Source organism: Symphodus melops (assembly GCF_947650265.1).
Source record: "Symphodus melops genome assembly, chromosome: 5".
NCBI lineage: Eukaryota > Metazoa > Chordata > Actinopteri > Labriformes > Labridae > Symphodus > Symphodus melops.
Window position 1 is genome coordinate 23,261,129 of NC_136695.1, and position 19,396 is coordinate 23,280,524.

General features: G+C 36.9%; 2 protein-coding genes and 1 long non-coding RNA gene across 3 annotated transcripts; 2 read left to right on the plus strand and 1 right to left on the minus strand.

Annotated features, from left to right (window-relative positions):
* Window positions 1-2,511: 2,511 nt before the first annotated feature.
* On the plus strand, window positions 2,512-5,656 carry LOC306824018 (cell adhesion molecule CEACAM1-like; the record flags this gene model as incomplete). The annotated part of the gene is made up of 5 exons (XM_079343975.1): window positions 2,512-2,566; window positions 2,661-2,969; window positions 4,745-5,026; window positions 5,237-5,503; window positions 5,589-5,656. 5 exons carry the CDS (start codon window positions 2,512-2,514, stop codon window positions 5,654-5,656), a joined length of 981 nt encoding a protein of 326 aa, XP_079200101.1.
* Window positions 5,657-7,883: 2,227 nt separating this feature from the next.
* LOC306824293 (hemicentin-1-like) lies at window positions 7,884-17,742 on the plus strand. Its single transcript, XM_079344380.1, has 15 exons — window positions 7,884-8,025; window positions 8,203-8,490; window positions 9,320-9,601; window positions 9,694-9,957; window positions 11,049-11,324; window positions 11,431-11,682; window positions 11,768-12,040; window positions 12,737-12,988; window positions 13,074-13,346; window positions 14,043-14,294; window positions 14,380-14,652; window positions 14,751-15,002; window positions 15,086-15,367; window positions 16,637-16,885; window positions 17,189-17,742. The coding sequence occupies exons 1-15, from the start codon at window positions 7,971-7,973 to the stop codon at window positions 17,272-17,274; spliced, it is 3,609 nt and encodes a 1,202-aa protein (XP_079200506.1). The 5' UTR covers window positions 7,884-7,970; the 3' UTR covers window positions 17,275-17,742.
* A 138-nt stretch (window positions 17,743-17,880) lies between these two features.
* LOC306824519 lies at window positions 17,881-19,157 on the minus strand. The gene is made up of 5 exons (XR_013779151.1): window positions 19,030-19,157; window positions 18,871-18,918; window positions 18,700-18,759; window positions 18,512-18,580; window positions 17,881-18,322 (listed from the first exon to the last, which is right to left on the minus strand). It is a non-coding gene; the product is annotated as an uncharacterized lncRNA (long non-coding RNA).
* Window positions 19,158-19,396: the final 239 nt, after the last annotated feature.

The following is a 19,396-nucleotide window of genomic DNA, read 5'->3' on the forward strand; positions in this document are numbered from 1 at the left end:
GCCAATAGGTTTTCCACCAGTCATTTAGGTTTGCAGATTCTGATGCCATGCAAGCACACACCTATAAAACAACACACTGTCAGGAGAAAGTCCGGCCCCTATTGAACAGGTGTCAACCATCAGTGTATAGCAGAGCAGGTCAGAGCGGTTAATATGCTCGTGGTGTTAGATTACATGATGGCATCAAGCAGCCTGCCTCATGTCTTTCATAGTGTTGAGAGCCAATATTAGATAAGAGTTTCATGTTGCCAGACCATTGATGGAGCTTTTATTCAATGGTCTATATGTTTACAAAGTATATGTTTGCAACATTTTTCTTGGGAGCATTTTGTTATGTTATTGTTAGTTAGTAAGATCAAGTGTAATATATGTTTTTTAACCTAACACAATCAATTTGCATACAAGTTTCCGACACATTTTGCATATGACACACACCTGTGTGAGGTTGTTAATGTATGAGTTACCACACTTTAAATATAAGGAAGCATTATTCAAACTATATTCATTCAGATGGGCGTGTGGTTCAACCAGTTTTTAATCAAATCAAAACTGGTTGAACTTACTCCACTCTTAAGTCAAGGTAGTGTTGTGTGGAGTACAACAGTTTAAGTGCTCCCTCATTCTTGACTGCATTTAGGATAAAGTTATATATTTTCTGCCACTTCATTTAATGACAGCTGAACTCTGAAGCTACTTTTCAGATAAATAAAACCAAATCTTCCCTAATAAAAATAAACTGTATACTGTACTGTATATACACTGTATATATACTACTAAAGTAGTGTCTTCCGATGACTTATTATGATGCACTATAACACTTTTTCACTGTGTTTTTCAGACTTCTCCTGGTGTCATAAAGAGGAAGAAATACATTTTTGGCCAGGTAAGAGTTGCTATAAGCTCAAAAACTGTTGCTTTGCAAATATTGTATGTACAGAAAAGAGTTACAAGTAGGTTGCTTAACTAGAAAAAACAATCATCTTCTTTCATTTCTTGTTCCAGTCAGATCCTTAGGTCCTCAAATGCTTCTCTTGAAATGTTCCATAAGGTGCCACAAGCAAAGATGAGAGAGCCTTTTGTTTTATGCCCCTTAACTGTGGAACTCACTGGCACTGAATATTGATTTAATTTAATTTCAGCTTTTTGACATAAAGCTTGTATCTGGTATTTATTTTGTATATTCAACTTTCACTGTTTGAAATATATGGTATTGACCACCACTTTACTTTGTCCACTTTTCACACCCAGGCACTGGCTTGATTTAAAATGGAGTGATTGAATAGGATATGAAGAAAAAAAAATAGCAGGGAAGATCCCTGCAGCTTATCATGTAAACAATGGAAATGAAGAAAATGCTGACTCACTGGACACGTGTGTTTGGTTGCAAGGATAGACAATGTGTTTTTTAGAAGAAATCAGTTGCATTATTTCAAAAGATATTGATTGCGGATCACTTTAGCGATTAAAAACTACTCATAACCTTGCCAGGTATAACATCAGGTGACACAGTGTTAGCCTTCCTGCAAAAACTTAAGTAATAAATACAGACTGGGACAACCAGGCCTGATTTAAATCCATCCATGGAGACTGTTTAAAAAGTCATTAATATCTGTCCTCTCCTTCTGCTACTCCTACTCAACATAAAGCTCTCTAGATAACACAATGTATTCATCAATCTCACTTCCTGTTTGACAGGCCGACACAGGTGTGCTCCGATACTGAACTTTTCACCCCCACAGCTCAAATAATTTCCTCAGATGTAAACACAGTGGTATTGTAAAAGTGTCAATGGTTTGCATATTCAATATGTAATGCTGGAAGAGAAGCATCAGAAGCTCACATCTGTGTTTGTGAAAGATGTTGGTATTGTCTTATCTTAAGACGTCGTGTCTTTCTCAGGAAAAATGAATGACAGAACTGGTGCAGGTGTATTTATTTTGAATCTCATGGTACTCTTGGTGTTAAACATGAAACCTATTTTGACACAAACACTCACATAGACACCCACTCTAGCACACACAGAAACTGCAGCCCGATGTGTAACCGAAACTGTCAGGAGTTGCAATATAAAGAAAACCCTAACCCTTAAAAACATAATTTTTCCTTTGCCAAGGGTTGGGCCGATACAAAGACTACTTATGACAGAAATAAACAACGTAACCTCCCAAGTTTTTTTTTTCTTTCTATTAAGCCCCCCAAAACCAAATTACTGCTAAACAGTAGCACCCAAAGCCTCTCAATTTCATCCTATACACCCAATCCTGCCTCACATACCTCTTGTCGTAATTTGTCATTTTTCTCACTGGCAATTTACAGAACTTCACCCAGGATGGTCAACAAAAATATAATACATCTATTGTACGTTTGACAAGAATAAACATCAAGCGATGTGAAACACCTGCAGATAAGAAGTGGCGTTAATGCTGAAGGTATTTATAGGTAGGGGGCTGGACAAATGTACAAGTATATTAAGGGAGAAAAAGCAAGATAATCCTAAATCCACCTTCAAAAATGGGGAGGCAAAGTGCAGGAATCCTGGCATTAATCGTGCTGTCTTTTCGACATGGTGAGATCTGATTTTGCCAATTAATTTACATGGTGAGTTCAGGTAATGTGTCATTTTTGTTACAGTTAATAATACGTGTCTTATTTTTCCTCAGGAGTTCTGGCCTCTGCTGCTGTAGAGGTTGAGCCCTCCATCAACCCGGCTGTGGTCGGGGACACAGTGACGCTGTCTCTGTCTCCTGCCACGTCTTTTAAAAGTGGGAGCTGGGCCATTGGAGAGTCCCAAATTCTTACCTGGCTTGGGGAGCAGCAGGCAGTGTTCCCCAGTCACAGTGGCAGGGCGTCAGTAAATGTCCTAACAGGAGCTCTCACTCTGAGCTCTGTCAAGGTGTCGGACTCAGGAGTCTACATAGTGCAGGGCACCGACCCCCCACTAAAGGCCAATACCTCCATCACTGTACTGGGTAAGACTTAAATGACTGATGTTCAAGGCTTGGAGTAACTTGGTTCTTGAAACCCCAAAAGCCTCTCTTAAATTTAGTTTAGACACCAGCAACTAGAGCTCAAACACCACTCACACCAAAAATTAAAGCACATAATCTGGAAATTCTTTGAAAGTTGAATAGCCATTTTCTGCTCTAACATTCTGCAAAAGATACATACAAAGAAGTGCCATCTGCCTCAACTTATTTTAGGTGGTTCTGTTTTTATTAAATCTTTAAAATGTTTGCTTCGATTAATATTTCAGCAAAATAATACAATGAATGCAAATTATTATATATTTTTTTAAGGTAAATGCGTGTGGGGACATAATATAATTACTTGGAGCTCAAACTAATCTTGAGGAATTTGTTTGGATCAAAATTTTTGTAAAAAAATGATTTTAACGAGAGGTTGTGCGCGAGCGCCACTTGCTGACACCTGCCGACCCAACGAGGCAGAGGGGGAGCGAAAAGCCCCGCGGTTTATTGCGCCAAGCAGAGTAGGGGTGACGCGTTCTCGAGGGCTGTGCCTACTTCCCCGTGGTTGGACTGGTGCCAATTGGGTATGGATTTTAGAAACGACCCCTCAAAGGCTTGTCCCTTTGAAGGCAAACTGTGCCATTAAGACTAACAACTATTGTCAACTATTATAGTCTGATGCCATCATTATTGAAAAGATCCGATTTTTGTAATTTATTTAATTCTGAATGATGTACAGTATGTATGTACATGTCGAATATCTACAGAATGTGTACGTAAATTTACAGTGGACATTGAGTTCTGTTTTGTAAGCACAAGTAAAATGTAATTTAACTCCAAAATAAGACCATAAAAAAATAGTGACGTGCGAAAATGTGTGGAAAACAACCAACCAACTAAAGTCAACACAGGTGAAGTTAGATGTGTAGAGAAGGGGGAAAAAATTGCTGATTTATTGTTTACACTGCCCTGTATACTGGAACTGGTGCTTGTGGTAATGAAAAAAAGAGCTTCCCTAAACAACAAAAGGATTGACAAGAATTCATGTTTGTACTTAAAACTGAATGTAGCCTACAGAGTCTGACATTTGGAAAAGCTCTTTATAAATAAAATGTATTATTTAAAACTAGAAAACTTGGAGACTGCTTTGCTGGGTTGGTACCTGCTTGTGCATTTTTTTTATTGCCCTCTCCCTCACATGACTCTGTCTGCATCTGCTTATGTCAACACTCACCTCTATCGTCTCTTATTGTGCTATTGTGTTTAATTCAGTTTCACAGAGTCCTTTTTCTACTGGGTCAACACATTTCTCACTCTGCATACAAAACAAAATCTATTAGAGCTTACCTTTTTCTTTTGTGTTACGTCTTATTCAACACAGCTTATGATATAGTGTATGTTTTAAAGGAAGCCTTCTTACTAACCCATTTGTAATGAAAAAAAGTAGTATTGTGTAAACCTTCTGTAACAGCATTGTTTCATTTTCTAAATGTCTGTTTTACTAATATTTTTAACCTCTTATTTATTTAGATTAAAGAAAGTTCAAAACATATTTTATTAGAATAGTTCAGTACAACATTACTGCACCTCAACATGCTCAAATCTGCCCATTTCTAGCAATTTCACCAAAAATATTTTTAGGTTTTGCAATAAATGCTAGACATTGCAGGATAGGTTTATTTGACTGCTTTGTCCCTTGTCTGCATTCCTCAAAAAATAAGTGTAGGTATGTTACATTTTTGGATTAATATCATATGTCATCCACTTGTCTTCCCTAGAGACTGTTTCTAATGTGACTTTAAAGTCAACTGAAACCAGCCTGACGGAGTTCAACAGCTCAGCAGTCATGACATGCTCTGTCTCCTCTGGATCCTCCCTCTCTTTCCTTTGGATCAACGGCAGCTCTGAGGTCACAGCCGGTGACAGAGTCCAGCTCACTGATGGAAACTCTACTCTCACTATAACCAAAATGACCCGCTATGACCAGGGACCCTTCAAGTGTCATGTATTCAATCCTGTCAGCAATGAAACTAGCAACTCTGTCAACTTTACAATCACATGTGAGTAAGAGCCCTTAGCAAAGCATACACTCTTATTTATGTCTCATCTATGTGTGCTATGGACAAATAAATAGCCCTATTGACCAAAAGGAAATAATTTTTCCCATTTTCAACACTGAGATAAAAATGGTGGTCCCACAGGGAGCCCTGTGTGAGCCTTAAGTGAGATCTAATGCTGCCTCTCCTCCTCTGTCTGATTCTCTTTGACAGATGGTCCAGATAACATGGCTCTTACAGTGAATGGACAGAACGCAACGTCCTTTTCGGTGGGGTCCAATCTCACCATGCTCTGTTCAGCACAGTCCAACCCTCCAGCTCAGCTCCAGTGGGCTTTCAGAGGAGAGCTTGTGAACACTACAGGCCCACTGTGGGAGCTGTTCAGTGTCAGTAAGGAGCAGAGCGGTCCATATTCCTGTCTGGCCTTCAACAATCACACCAACATAAACAGCACTATCACCACAAACATCCTGATATCAAGTGAGTTAGTGTAAAGACTCAATTAATCTCCATCTTATGTTCCACGTGATCCAAACTTCATGCTGTCTTTACTTTGTCTCGGCAGAATCACCAGGAACAGGACTCAACATGTGGCTTCTGCTTCTGCTTTTACTGGTTCGAATACATTCCTAATTTTCAGGCAAGTTTTGGATTATCGATTTAAAAACAAGCATATTTTATTTCAGTGTAAACATATCAAGTTCTCAATAAAAGCCTAAATAAATGTTGCTTTTTCGTAAAAAAAACATGTGACACAAATGATGTATTGAGCTAAATATTATTATTCCATCGAGTGTGTGGCAAACATTTTTCTTTTTATAAATAGTTCAACCATTTAAAGTGTCAATAAAGTAAAGATTCACATCTTTATCTCATGGAAATACTCACCTAAAGCCAAACATCAGAGATTTAATGAGCTTGTACGTTTGTTCAAGGTTTGATTTAGAAAGAAAATTCATCAGCCAAACTTAAAATAAATCTTTAAAGGAGAAAATAAAATCGAGGCATATTTAGACAACAGCAGTACTGGATAAACAAAGGTAGATTGTAAATGCATACAGTAAGATGTGCACTATGGCTAATTGGTGTATTTGCTTCTCCTTCACAGATGCTGCTGGCTTCTTATCTCATGGGACTAATCTAAGGAAAAGAAAATTGAATTGGGATTTTTTTTAATTCAATAATAAGAATAAAAGATAATATTGGTATAATCATATAGATTTGATGATGTCATTTTTTCTTGAAACTTGTAATGTTGAAATATGTTCCCTAGTGAATTCTAGCTGATAAAATACTTCCATTGAACAGTTTTTTTTTATTTTTTACTAAAAAAAAAAAAAAAAAAAAAAAAGGCTTTGCACAACTACAAACTTCAAACATGAAAATTAGATACAGACTGGGCAACTGTCAAACAAAAAACAAGTTGTTGTCTAAAATGTTACCAAACAGTCTTTCCACTTTGTGACATTAGGTGTTTTCTGATGAGCCATGTTCTTTATAGCACTTGTAATGTCCATTTGAATTGTCTGAACATTGTCTGAATATTGAACATTGTTTGAACATTAAACTTTATGTTGCAGTCCTTTAAAAAAATGAAGAATCACTCTTTATTGTGGCTGATCTTAACAGAAAATAAGTTATTAAGTGCACTATAATGGTAACAAAAAACTCTGAAATGACACACGTTGGTTCTTTAGTCTGTACACCTTTTTTAAATCCCTTATTCTATAAAAACAAGTTACTTTCAGTTTTTTTTTTCTCAAGATCTCAACTTATATCTCATGTTCTTAACATATCTAAGCAGTAGACTGGTAACTGATAGAGGCCGGACCATGACATGCCTTGCTGTAATTTCACCACATTAGTAAGGAAAATTAAGTCTATTCATTTTCTAGTTGTGCAAATCTGGGGATACAAGATAATTCGAGATCTTTAGAACACAACGGAAAATAACTCATTATCAAATGTATGTATGTATGTATGCATGTTCCTTTGGGTTTCATTACTTCTGGGGTTTTAAAAAGTTCTTATGTCCTTTGTTGAATAGGATATTCATTGTGTGGGTCTCTGGTTACAGTAAATAGAGAAAGTGAAAGAGACGGCGGCGGGAATTGTCGCCAAGGATGCGGCTCATCACCAGTAACTTTCAGTGACATTGTCTGGTGGAAAGACATTCAAAGGTGTACATGGTCAGTAGAGATCAATGACTGTTTTAAAGAAATTTGATTCAAAAGTTGTGACTATTTCCCTTCAATTTAAAATTTTAATCAGTTTAACTTTCCATTGTCAGTCTTTGCCCTCACATTTAATACAACTCTTCATGGGGAAAAAATGGAAGAAGTCTTACCATCCTATTTAACGGATCTTATTGGACTATATGAACCTTCTCGGGCTCTCACAAGGATCTGGTCTGCTGACTGTTCCTAAAGTGAGGAAAAAGACTGTTGGTGAGCGGGCCTTCTCTTACCATGCACCAACACTCTGGAACAGTCTACCTATGGACATAAGGCAGGCGTGCTCTGTGGATGTTTTTAAAGCCAAGCTTAAGACACACTTTTTTAGTACCTGTACAGCACTTTGTTTGAAAGCGCTTTATAAATAAAGTTATTATTATTACTTCTGAGTTGAACAGTTTACCTTAAAACTAGCCCTTATCACTGGTTGGATGAAACTTGCAGAAGGACTGAGGTTTACAGTAAACGGACACTCCTTGGTATGTACCAGAGTAGTTCAGGGCAAAACAAGGTGTGGCCAGATCAGTGAGGAGGCATGGTGATGGTAGATGAGGGGTAAGCACTGCAGAGTGCAGAGGAGTGGGACTGATGAAGAGCAAATAGTTGTTAATCAAAAGGACCATACATTATCATAAGATTTTAATTCATAAAAGGCAGATTCAAGACTATTTAGCTCACCGTAAAGATCCAACAAAAAGGAACAGACGAATAAAATGGAGTCTCCAATGTTGTTTCTGCTGATCTTGGCCATGATTACCTTTAAAGCGGGTGAGATGGATTATTTTTAACTTGACCTCATTGTCAATTCAGACTAAGTCTGGTTTATAAAATGTCATTTGCTTTGAACCAATTTGACTAATATTTCCATAATGTTTGTGTGCATATGGTGAATATATATGTATGAGAAGAATGACTAAATATTGTTTGTTCTGTTTCTATCCCCAGCTTATAGCCAGATGATATCTGCCTCTGAGAACGCCTTAGAAGTGGGCAGCACAGTCGTTCTCTCCAGCAATGCCACTGTCACTGCAGGCGTGTGGTTGTTCGAGACTGAAACCATTGTGTTCATTGCAGGAAATAATATTACCATTTCAGACTCTTGGAAATCCAGGGTGACATTTAATCCCATTAATTCTTCATTGACTATAAGATCCCTAACGGTGGAAGACACTGGGAAGTATACATTAGAGGCTGTGAATATCTTTCATTCTGAGTTAAGACTTTATGTCCAAGGTAAGGATGATTTGATTACTTTGTTATGTTTATTACTCATTTGGTCTCAAACTTAAATTCAATTTTAATTGAGTCTGACAGTGATATGATTATAATGTTTTCTATTAATTTTGTGCAGATTTAATTTGGTTTTGTTCGGGTAAAACATGATCAATAATTTACATAAAATTGTATATGGACTGTGGTACTCATGCACATGTCGTGTTTCTTTATTATCCTATTCATTATTTAGTGACATGCTCAAAAGCAATGCTTATCCATCAATCAATCTTACACTTATTCATAAAAAATATTATCTCTACACATTATGCAAAAAGAGTCTTGACCTTACTCTTTGATATATTGTTTATGTAAAGTAGCTATCCCGTTACCTTCATAGTTATTTGTGTTAGCACTCTAACATTTGTATTTAACACCTAAAAGTAAACAAAACACAAAAGCGTTTGGTGCTTTTGATTTTAACATTGTTCAAACATTTAAGAATAAACCAAAATGTTTTGAAAATTATAATTTGAACTATTTGAAATATTGAGTGATAAAGTGATCAAATAATTATCTCCAGATTAACGTGTACAAAGTTTGTAAATATGCATCCAATTATTGTTTACTTAAATGTATATCTGATATTTAAGACCAAACGTGGATCAGAACAAATGCCCATCCATACTGTAACTCTACACTGCCAGCAAGGCCACCTGGCCTGAGTCATACATGTTTTTTTGATCTTTGCAGAGTATTTTGAGTGCATATATGACAATGCTTGTCCATAACAATCCCATATATCAACAACAAACACTTGACTAATTGCTGGTTATGTTCCACCTTGCAGTGCCTATTTCAGGTGTGACTCTGAAGGAAAACAAAACCAACTTGGTGGAGTTCAATGACACAGCAGTTCTTATGTGCTCTGTGTCGAATGGTTCCTCCCTGTCTTATTCCTGGACGAAGGGCAACTCTACGGTCAACGCTGGTGGAGGAGTACAGTTTAGCGATGAAGGAGCCACTCTCACCATAACCAGTGTGACCCGCGATGATGAAGGGCCATTTAAATGCTATGTGTCCAATTTTATAAGTCATGAAGTCAGCCTCCAAGTTCTTTTGAATGTCAGCTGTATGTTTTCAGCTTAAAGGTTTATTCATACTTCAAGAACCAATCAATTAACATTAATTCCTAACACAATTTTCTTGTTTTGACTTCATCAGATGGTCCAAGTAATACAAAGATGATGACTATGCCCACTGGTTACAACCACAGAACTGGATCTAACATCACACTGTCCTGCTCAGCCGAGTCCAGCCCTTCAGCCACAATCCAGTGGATGTTGAACAGGGTGTACCTCAATCATTTTGGTCCAAATCTTCAACTAATGATGGTTAACGAGAGCGACTCAGGAAATTACAAATGCATTTTTCACAACACAGTCACGTCCAGGTTCAACAGTGCAAGTGCGATGATCAAGATTGTAGGTAAGGTAGAACTTTATCTCATAAGAGACACTTTGAAGAATTTAATGATATAGTTCAATATTTAAGAAGCTAAATATGTTCAGCCCTTGTGACAAGAGTTACACCAACAAGACTAACACATCCCTCATATCTATCATTTAATATGTGCCTGTCATGCAATTCATACACAATTGTTGGTTTACTTAGGGTTTTGTTGGGAGCTTTGCAGTGGCTTCCTAAAATCTTGTTAACACCATAACATTGATATGGGACAGACTATTGAAAATCCATGCTCTTCTAAAAGGTGGTCTTTAGGGCTCCTCATAAGATATGATGTAAACTTAACAAGCTTGGCTGGCTAAATGTGTTCATTTATTTGTAGTCCTTTCGTTAACCTATGCTATGTGGCTAGTACTTGTAACACCATATTTTATAGGCAGGTATAAAAATGGTACTAATTGCCCATGCATACACCTGGAATCAGGTTTGTGGTCTTTTGTTTGCTATGCTCCAAACGTTCAATGGCATCCCTTACATTCAGATGGATTTCCAACCAATCTGATTAAGGTCAGGCCAGTTTTAATCATTAATCCAAAATAAGGCAGGTATAATGATGAATGACAGAGGGTCAAGGCGTTTTCATAAAAGACAAAGATCACAGTTGCCATCAAATCATTTTTCAAAAAGAAGGTTGTGTTAATAAGGTTCAATTATAAGTGCTGGCTTCATATTATGTAAAACTTAAGATAAAATTGCATTCATACAACAGCTGAGAAAGTTAGAGCAGCATAGAGCAAGCATGGCAAAAAAAAAAAAACCCTGAACAATAAAATAAAAAATGAAGCATAGGTTGAAGCCTACAGTACAAGTGTGTGTTTTGCTTTGATTGGTTGTGTTGTTTGGAGGAATCTGGGTTCTCATCTGTTAAAAACCAATACAAATTGATTAAAAGAACTCGGTCACCAAATAATTTGCACTCAAGAATGAGTCCGACAATACAAGGCTAAATCTACCCTTCTTACACTTCTTAAACAAAATAATTATATTCCTACAATTGTGAAGTCCACTGTCATATTCACTCAACTGGCATGCTTTTCATTTTCCTCTTATAGAACCTCTGGGAGCAGTTCTGGTTTATAACAAAGGTGGACCAGCAATACTAGATGGGATGCTCACTCTGCACTGTGAAGTGAATGGATCTGTTACCCTGATTCAGTGGTGTAGAGACGGTCAAGTTCTTTCAGCTGACAATTCAACCATGTTTGACATGGGCAACAAGACACTGATACTTAAGCCAGTCTTACGTTCGGATAAAGGAGTGTATCAGTGTAAAGCGTTTAATGAAGTTAGCATGGTGAACAGCAGCCACTACACAGTTGAAGTAAACTGTAAGTATTTCATTCAATTACATAAATTAACTGTGTAAATAAATACTTTTAACACACAGAGTGCAGATATGGAGTCATCTTTTTACTTAATTTCTGACATTAAAAGATGGCCCAATGGAACCAGTGATCATGGGACCGTCAATGGCTCTGAAAGGAGGAAAGACGTTCCTCAAATGCTCCGCCGACTCTCATCCTCCAAGCCACATCAAGTGGTACTTCAACGATTCCCTGCTTGCAACCACCTCTAAGTTGATGATTGAACCTCTGACCTCAAACATGAGCGGGAAGTACATCTGCACTGCCTTCAACAGCATCACTGGCAAAAACAGCACAGCATACAAAATGCTTAAAGTTGTTGGTGAGACTTAAAATGCTATTTTTACTTTGAAAAGGAAAATGGGGCTCCTAAGAGAAATTGATCTAATTTTTTGCTTCGTTTTCAGAGCTAGTGGATGTTAAAGTGGAATCTCCGATGCATCATGCCATTGAAAGTCATGTTTATAATTTAGCATGCAATGTAAATGGAGATGCTGAGCATGTTTATTGGATGAAAAATGGTCATCCCCTGCATGAAGACAACAGAACGACTTTCAGCATGGATAATAGGACGCTCACCTTCAACCCCCTACACTATAATGACACTGGAAAATACCAGTGTGTAGCTTTTAATCCTTTCATGAACATGACCAGCCCTCCTTACAAGCTCAATGTGAACTGTAAGTATTTTTAAAGAGCAAAACTTTAGTTAAAACCTCTTCTGCTAACCAAAGCACACATTTAACATAACATAACATTGAAATGTTACAGATCCTTTGGGGCGTTATAATCAACAACATAACAGATTATTGGTTTAGTTTATGATAAGCTAGGTGACTGTATTGTTTTTAACTAAGTTTTATCTCACCTTTCCTTCTCTCCTCTGCCAATCCAGTTAACTACATTGCACGGAGAGATGTTTGTCACCAGAGCTGCACATAATGACAAGACATCTGTTTTTTTTGCATCAAATAACTGAAACAAAATGACTCAGAAAACTAAATACAAGGACATAAGAATGATATCTGTCAGGACAGAATCTGGGTTTCAAACTGTTAACATGGAGGACATTTGTGGGTTGCATAAATAGTCATTGCCCCAAATCTGTAACCCCAGTCAAAATTCTGAACACTGTCCCGAAATCAAATGCTAATACTGCAATTCTTTTGCATACAATAAATAGAAATTGAATTTAAAATCTGGGCCACATCTGGTAGTTATCACAAAGCGACAACTGACATAAACTAAACATCAGATTCTGACGTCACTTCATCCAAGAAAACTAAAGGTCACATCTCGGCAGTTCATAAATATCTTGACGGTCTTGTGAACATGCTTTCAATAAAGTTGATTAAAGGAAATATCACTGTGTTTAGATGGACCAAAGAGGCCAACTATCAAGGGACCTAATGCAGCAATCTTAGGAGACAATATCACACTCAGCTGCTATGCATCTTCAAACCCTTCAAGCTCCTACATGTGGTTTTTCAATGATACCAAAGTGGCCAATACATCAGAGTATGTCACACCACCTCTTACCAGCAACATAGAGGGGAAGTACATCTGCATTGCCTTCAACAGCATCACTGGCAAAAACAGCACAGCATACAAAATGCTTGAAGTTGTTGGTGAGACTTAAAATGCTATTTTTACTTTGAAAAGGAAAATGGGGCTCCTAAGAGAACTCGATCTAATTTTTTGCTTCGTTTTCAGAGCTAGTGGATGTTAAAGTGGAATCTCCGATGCATCATGCCATTGAAAGTCATGTTTATTATTTAACATGCAATGTAAATGGAGATGCTAAGCATGTTTATTGGATGAAAAATGGTCATCCCCTGCATGAAGACAACAGAACGACTTTCAGCATGGATAATAGGACGCTCACCTTCAACCCCCTACACTATAATGACACTGGAAAATACCAGTGTGTAGCTTTTAATCGTTTCATGAACATGACCAGCCCTCCTTACAAGCTCAATGTGAACTGTAAGTATTTTTAAAGAGCAAAACTTTAGTTAAAACCTCTTCTGCTAACCAAAGCACACATTTAACATAACATAACATTGAAATGTTACAGATCCTTTGGGGCGTTATAATCAACAACATAACAGATTATTGGTTTAGTTTATGATAAGCTAGGTGACTGTATTGTTTTTAACTAAGTTTTATCTCACCTTTCATTCTCTCCTCTGCCAATCCAGTTAACTACATTGCAAGGAGAGATGTTTGTCACCAGAGCTGCACATAATGACAAGACATCTGTTTTTTTTGCATCAAATAACTGAAACAAAATGACTCAGAAAACTAAATACAAGGACATAAGAATGATATCTGTCAGGACAGAATCTGGGTTTCAAACTGTTAACATGGAGGACATTTGTGGGTTGCATAAATAGTCATTGCCCCAAATCTGTAACCCCAGTCAAAATTCTGAACACTGTCCCGAAATCAAATGCTAATACTGCAATTCTTTTGCATACAATAAATAGAAATTAAATTTAAAATCTGGGCCACATCTGGTAGTTATCACAAAGCGACAACTGACATAAACTAAACATCAGATTTTGACGTCACTTCATCCAAGAAAACTAAAGGTCACATCTCAGCAGTTCATAAATATCTTGACGGTCTTGTGAACATGCTTTCAATAAAGTTGATTAAAGGAAATATCACTGTGTTTAGATGGACCAAAGAGGCCAACTATCAAGGGACCTAATGCAGCAATCTTAGGAGACAATATCACACTCAGCTGCTATGCATCTTCAAACCCTTCAAGCTCCTACATGTGGTTTTTCAATGATACCAAAGTGGCCAATACATCAGAGTATGTCACACCACCTCTTACCAGCAACATAGAGGGGAAGTACATCTGCATTGCCTTCAACAGCATCACTGGCAAAAACAGCACAGCATACAAAATGCTTGAAGTTGTTGGTGAGACTTAAAATGCTATTTTTACTTTGAAAAGGAAAATGGGGCTCCTAAGAGAACTCGATCTAATTTTTTGCTTCGTTTTCAGAGCTAGTGGATGTTAAAGTGGAATCTCCGATGCATCATGCCATTGAAAGTCATGTTTATTATTTAACATGCAATGTAAATGGAGATGCTAAGCATGTTTATTGGATGAAAAATGGTCATCCACTACATGAAGACAACAGAACGACTTTCAGCATGGATAATAAGACGCTCACCTTCAACCCCCTACACTATAATGACACTGGAAAATACCAGTGTGTAGCTTTTAATCGTTTCATGAACATGACCAGCCCTCCTTACAAGCTCAATGTGAACTGTAAGTATTTTTTAATGGATTATTGTTGTTTTGAAATTTTTAACATCTTGATATTTTTGAAAAAAATACACCATTTAGGACCAATATCTCCTTTGCAGTTGGGCCAAAAACACCGGTTGTTCGAGGGCCATCTTACGCTGAGACTGGACAGGTGGTGAGCTTTGATTGTTCTGCACAGTCGGTGCCTCCCAGTCAGTATAGCTGGTGGTACAATGGCTCTGAGGTGGCCAATACTTCAGTGTTTAAAACTGCCCCTTTGACTTTTGATATGAGTGGAGAATACACCTGTAAGGCTGACAATGATGTCACAGGAAAGAACAGCAAAAGCTCCCATAGGCTCACAGTCATTGGTAAGAAAACTTGAGTATTGATTTGACTCTTTAAACGAGGATGTGTTTGTATGACTGATTTCTACTGTGTTTTGTGTCCACAGAGGCTATAGAGTCAGTAAAGGTCACCAACAACACAGTTCCAATACACTCTAAAAACTTCTCTCTCATCTGTGAAGTCAGCGGGCCATATGATAGTATCTACTGGATGAAAGGCAACATGCAACTCATGAACACCTCCACAGCTAAACCAGTGTCTTACCACTTTAAAGACAACATGCTCCACTTCACTCCGGTGACCAGGAACCATGACGGGTTGTATAAGTGTGTCGCTACAAATAAGGCTAAATCGCATCTCAGCAACCCATACACGCTTCTGGTGAACTGTAAGTGTTATAGGGACACACTCTAATTCAGCTCATATACTATTTAAACATAAGGACCATGACCCTTAATCTCAACCTGTTGTAGAAAGATGAAGCCAACATATCATTGTTACAGGCATTGACTTACTGCACATTTGGTTTTTTTCTTGTATCCATTTCAGGTAGATGGTCTTAGTTAGGCAAGTTGAATGACTCTTGTGTTAGTGTGTATTATTATTCCTCTTTCTCTACTCTACTCTATTAATCTGATGCACACTACACCTCAGGACACCCATTCATAAACAGAGCTGTCAATCATGACATTGTAACCTTTTTATAGCACCAAATAACTAATACAGTAGTATTAATAATACTAAGAACTTTACAGTAGGTGAAGTTTTGTGCTCTATATAGAGTGCATGATTCAGCTCATATCCTCCAACAAGATGTATGCAAGGTTGCACATTTTTAAAAAAGGAATATTTTGACCATGGTAGAGAGAAAGGTGTATGATTGGACACACAGCCATAGCCAGAGTTTATTGATTTGTATTTCATTATTTTGCATTTTGAAGTGAACGAGAATGTTTATGAACATCAGTGTAAAATAAATATTTAAATGCAATAATGAAAATACGCCAAAGTTAGCATGATTGCTATGTTATATCTGTATTCCCAATGGCAACTACCTTATTTAGTCTTATACATATCAATCTTTAATTACTTTATAATTTACATTGTTTATTTGTTATTTGTTCATTTTTAATGTCCACATTGTACAGAGACAGCACAGTTTATCAAAGTTAAATTCCTTGTTCGTTATACATACATGGCTAATAAAAATAATTCTGAAAAGAAAAGAAAAATTAACAAAGGAAGTTTTCTAATAATAATGTAAATATTTTAAAAAAATACACTGAAGTTGGTCAGCACTTTAAATTTTTACTGCTTTTAAAGATGTTAACATAAATATATTTATATTCATTAATAATTGGACATCATTTAGGTCCACTTCCTCAGTAACTGCTACTATCCTTACTAATTATAGTAACTCACTTATGAACACCCAGTCGAAGTGATTTTTGTCAGAATGTTTAACACATTTTAAAATTACAGGCTGTAATCGTTTTAGCTTAACAGCTTAGCTTATTTAATAACTAAATAAGTTTCTGAAAGCTCACAATATGCTGCAAATAGTTTTCAGCTTGTGAGAGTGAGCATTTTGTGCCAAAGCGACAGAATACTCCACCTCTCATTAGAAATAACTCTCTGTCTCTTTGTGTGTTTGCAGATGGCCCTCTGACGGTGACAATCCTTGATCTAAATACAGAAGAACTCACCGGGACTGCGCTCATGACATGCTTTGCTGATTCTCGTCCAGATAGTGAGTTTCACTGGTTCAAAAATAACTTATCTTCTCCTCTAGTGGCCGGCTCTGTCCTCAGTTTCCCTGTGACCAATGAGAGTGATGGGCTGTACATATGTAAGGCGAGAAACCCGGTGACCAATGTCACCATGTTCCAGACCAAAAGCTTTACTGGTGAGCGAACGCTTTCTTTCCGCTTGTACTTGTCGTTTTTGACCATAGTTTCTCTTCAGAAAACAAGTTATCTAATGAAGAAAATCTCTTCATGAATAAAAACATGATCCAGTATTTTGAAGTAATTATTGCTGATGACATTTTTGTATTCATTTAAGATTTTAAAAAAATCTAAATCCAGTTTATTCACTTTTATTTATGATTTATTATTAAATCATCAACTGCGTAAGTGCAAGCACATTCTGTAAAATATGTTACTTCTTCCCTCATTGTGTCTTTATTCTGTAATGTTCTCCCTCTTAGCTCATGCCGTTGGCCTCCACGCCCAGTCCACGGCTGCTCTGATGATGGGTCTTCTTGCTTTGTCAGTAAATGTGCTCTTCAACTGAGTCTTCACTCTGACAAACAGACAGAAATGCGTCTTGCTTTGTCAACAACTTTGCCAATTTTAAAATGTAAGGGATGTGACTGTGCGTACAATATTCTGCTGCTGTAAGAATATGATTTGTGACCAGCTTTGATTCCAAGGTGATATCACACCAATCCGATTCATTTTCATTAACATATAATACAATCAGTCTGATGGTCAAATAACAAATGTTATTAACTGCCTTGCCTTTAGTTTTTTTTATGTTAAGTGCTATCATTATATATAAAACATATAAAACATTTTAATTGTGGTGGATTTAGATTAGCCTTTAAGCCCGTAATAAAGAATTTCAAGCTTCTTTATAGTGCACAAACTCGTCAAATGTTTTATCTAAGATGCCTCTGTAGTTTTGGTTTGTGTACTTCTTCTGTCTGGTCAGCTTTAAAATCAGTCTGCAATAACATGTTAATTGTAAGTGAATTGTAATTGAGCAATGATTAAGTGAAGAACTTTTTATTTTTGTAATCAATAAAAATGAACACAATCAACTTGGCATGTACTTTATTGACTTGAGTATTTTACATTAAAAGTAACAGAAAGTTATATTGCAATGAACATCTGAAATGATAATAACACAAATATAACAAAACAAAAAAATCACCAGTTTTAACTATGCAAAATACACTTTGTCATTTTTTTCTAACAATATGTGTCCCTAGTCTGTATACAAACCCCAAATATGAGACAAGTCCATCCTCGCCATCTTGTGCCTGCTCTGATTTTTTCAGAAAAACATCCTCAAACAGGCTGTTTGAAGATCTTCCATTAAAACCCCTCCCCCCAGGTGGGTGACACTATAGGACAATAGGGCGTGGAGTTTTTGGTACAATGATAGCTTAGATACAAGCAGTATGTATTTTTTTACAAGGGTTTTTTTCTTCTTCTTAGCTTTGTTCATATTGGAACACTGGGGCGAAACTTCCTGGTATTTCTGAGACCTTTCTGAGGTTGGGAAAACCCCCTGCACTTCTTCAGGTTCCTCTTTTTTCTCTGGCACAGCTTTGTCACTTGGGGTTTCATTAATCCACACAGGCAGTGAAAGGGGAAAAAAAGATTAGTTATGTTATTGAGGTTTTTAAATCTTAAAATCTTTTTTAATTTTTTCATGTATACTTAATAGAAGACTGATTAAACTGATGCATTAGTATGTTTTTACGTTATTAAAAATAAAAATGAATAAACTGTATCATACTCACATCCTCGACGCTTGCCTTTGCGTCTGGAAGGCTGCTGACAAAGGCAGTGTACATTCATCCTGTCTTGTTCTGTTTAAAGGTTAGCCAAAAAAAACAAGACCATAGAACGTAAAATAGGTGAGGTTAATGGATTAAAAAAACTACATGTGTAATTTATTTTCTGTTTACCAAAATAATGTTACTTTTACCTTTACAGTTACACGGCTTTGGGGTGTTGAATGGATTTGCTACTGCCTGTGGCTCTCCAACTACAGAAGATACAAGAAAAAGCTTACATATTTGAGTAAAACATTACAAAATAGTAAAAGTGATTTTATGTAGTGATTCAAGTAACTCCTCCTTTTAAACATTAGTCTCACCAGTGACCGTGCCAACAGCTAGGGTTTGTTCAGGTGTCTCAGGAAAACCTGAGAAAGATGTAAAGAGTGAAAAAACAAAACAAATAAATTCGCAGGTTATGAATATTATTCTAAAATCTAATTACATTTGATAATTTCCATAAATTCACCATACAATACCTTGGCTTTGATCAGTAAATAATATAAAAAGTCCAAGAACCACAAGCAGAAACATCTTTGATCCCATTTTCCAGTAAAATAAGGTACGTTCAGGGAAAGTAATCCAGTATGTGCACTAGCTTCAGTCCCCACAAAGGAATGAAAAGCTTGTTGTTGGTGGCTTCTTATAAAGGATGGTGTTGATTTCTGAAATCATATCCGTGTGCATTCATCAACTGCAAATTTATATGACACGTCTTGGCCAGCCAACACCTGAACAGTTGATGGAATAATATGTGTTGCTTGGCTCCAAAGAAAGAGATTGTTTTGTCTGATTATGTCATGACAAGTTTAGGGACCAGCATGATACTAATCTGCGGAAAAGAGC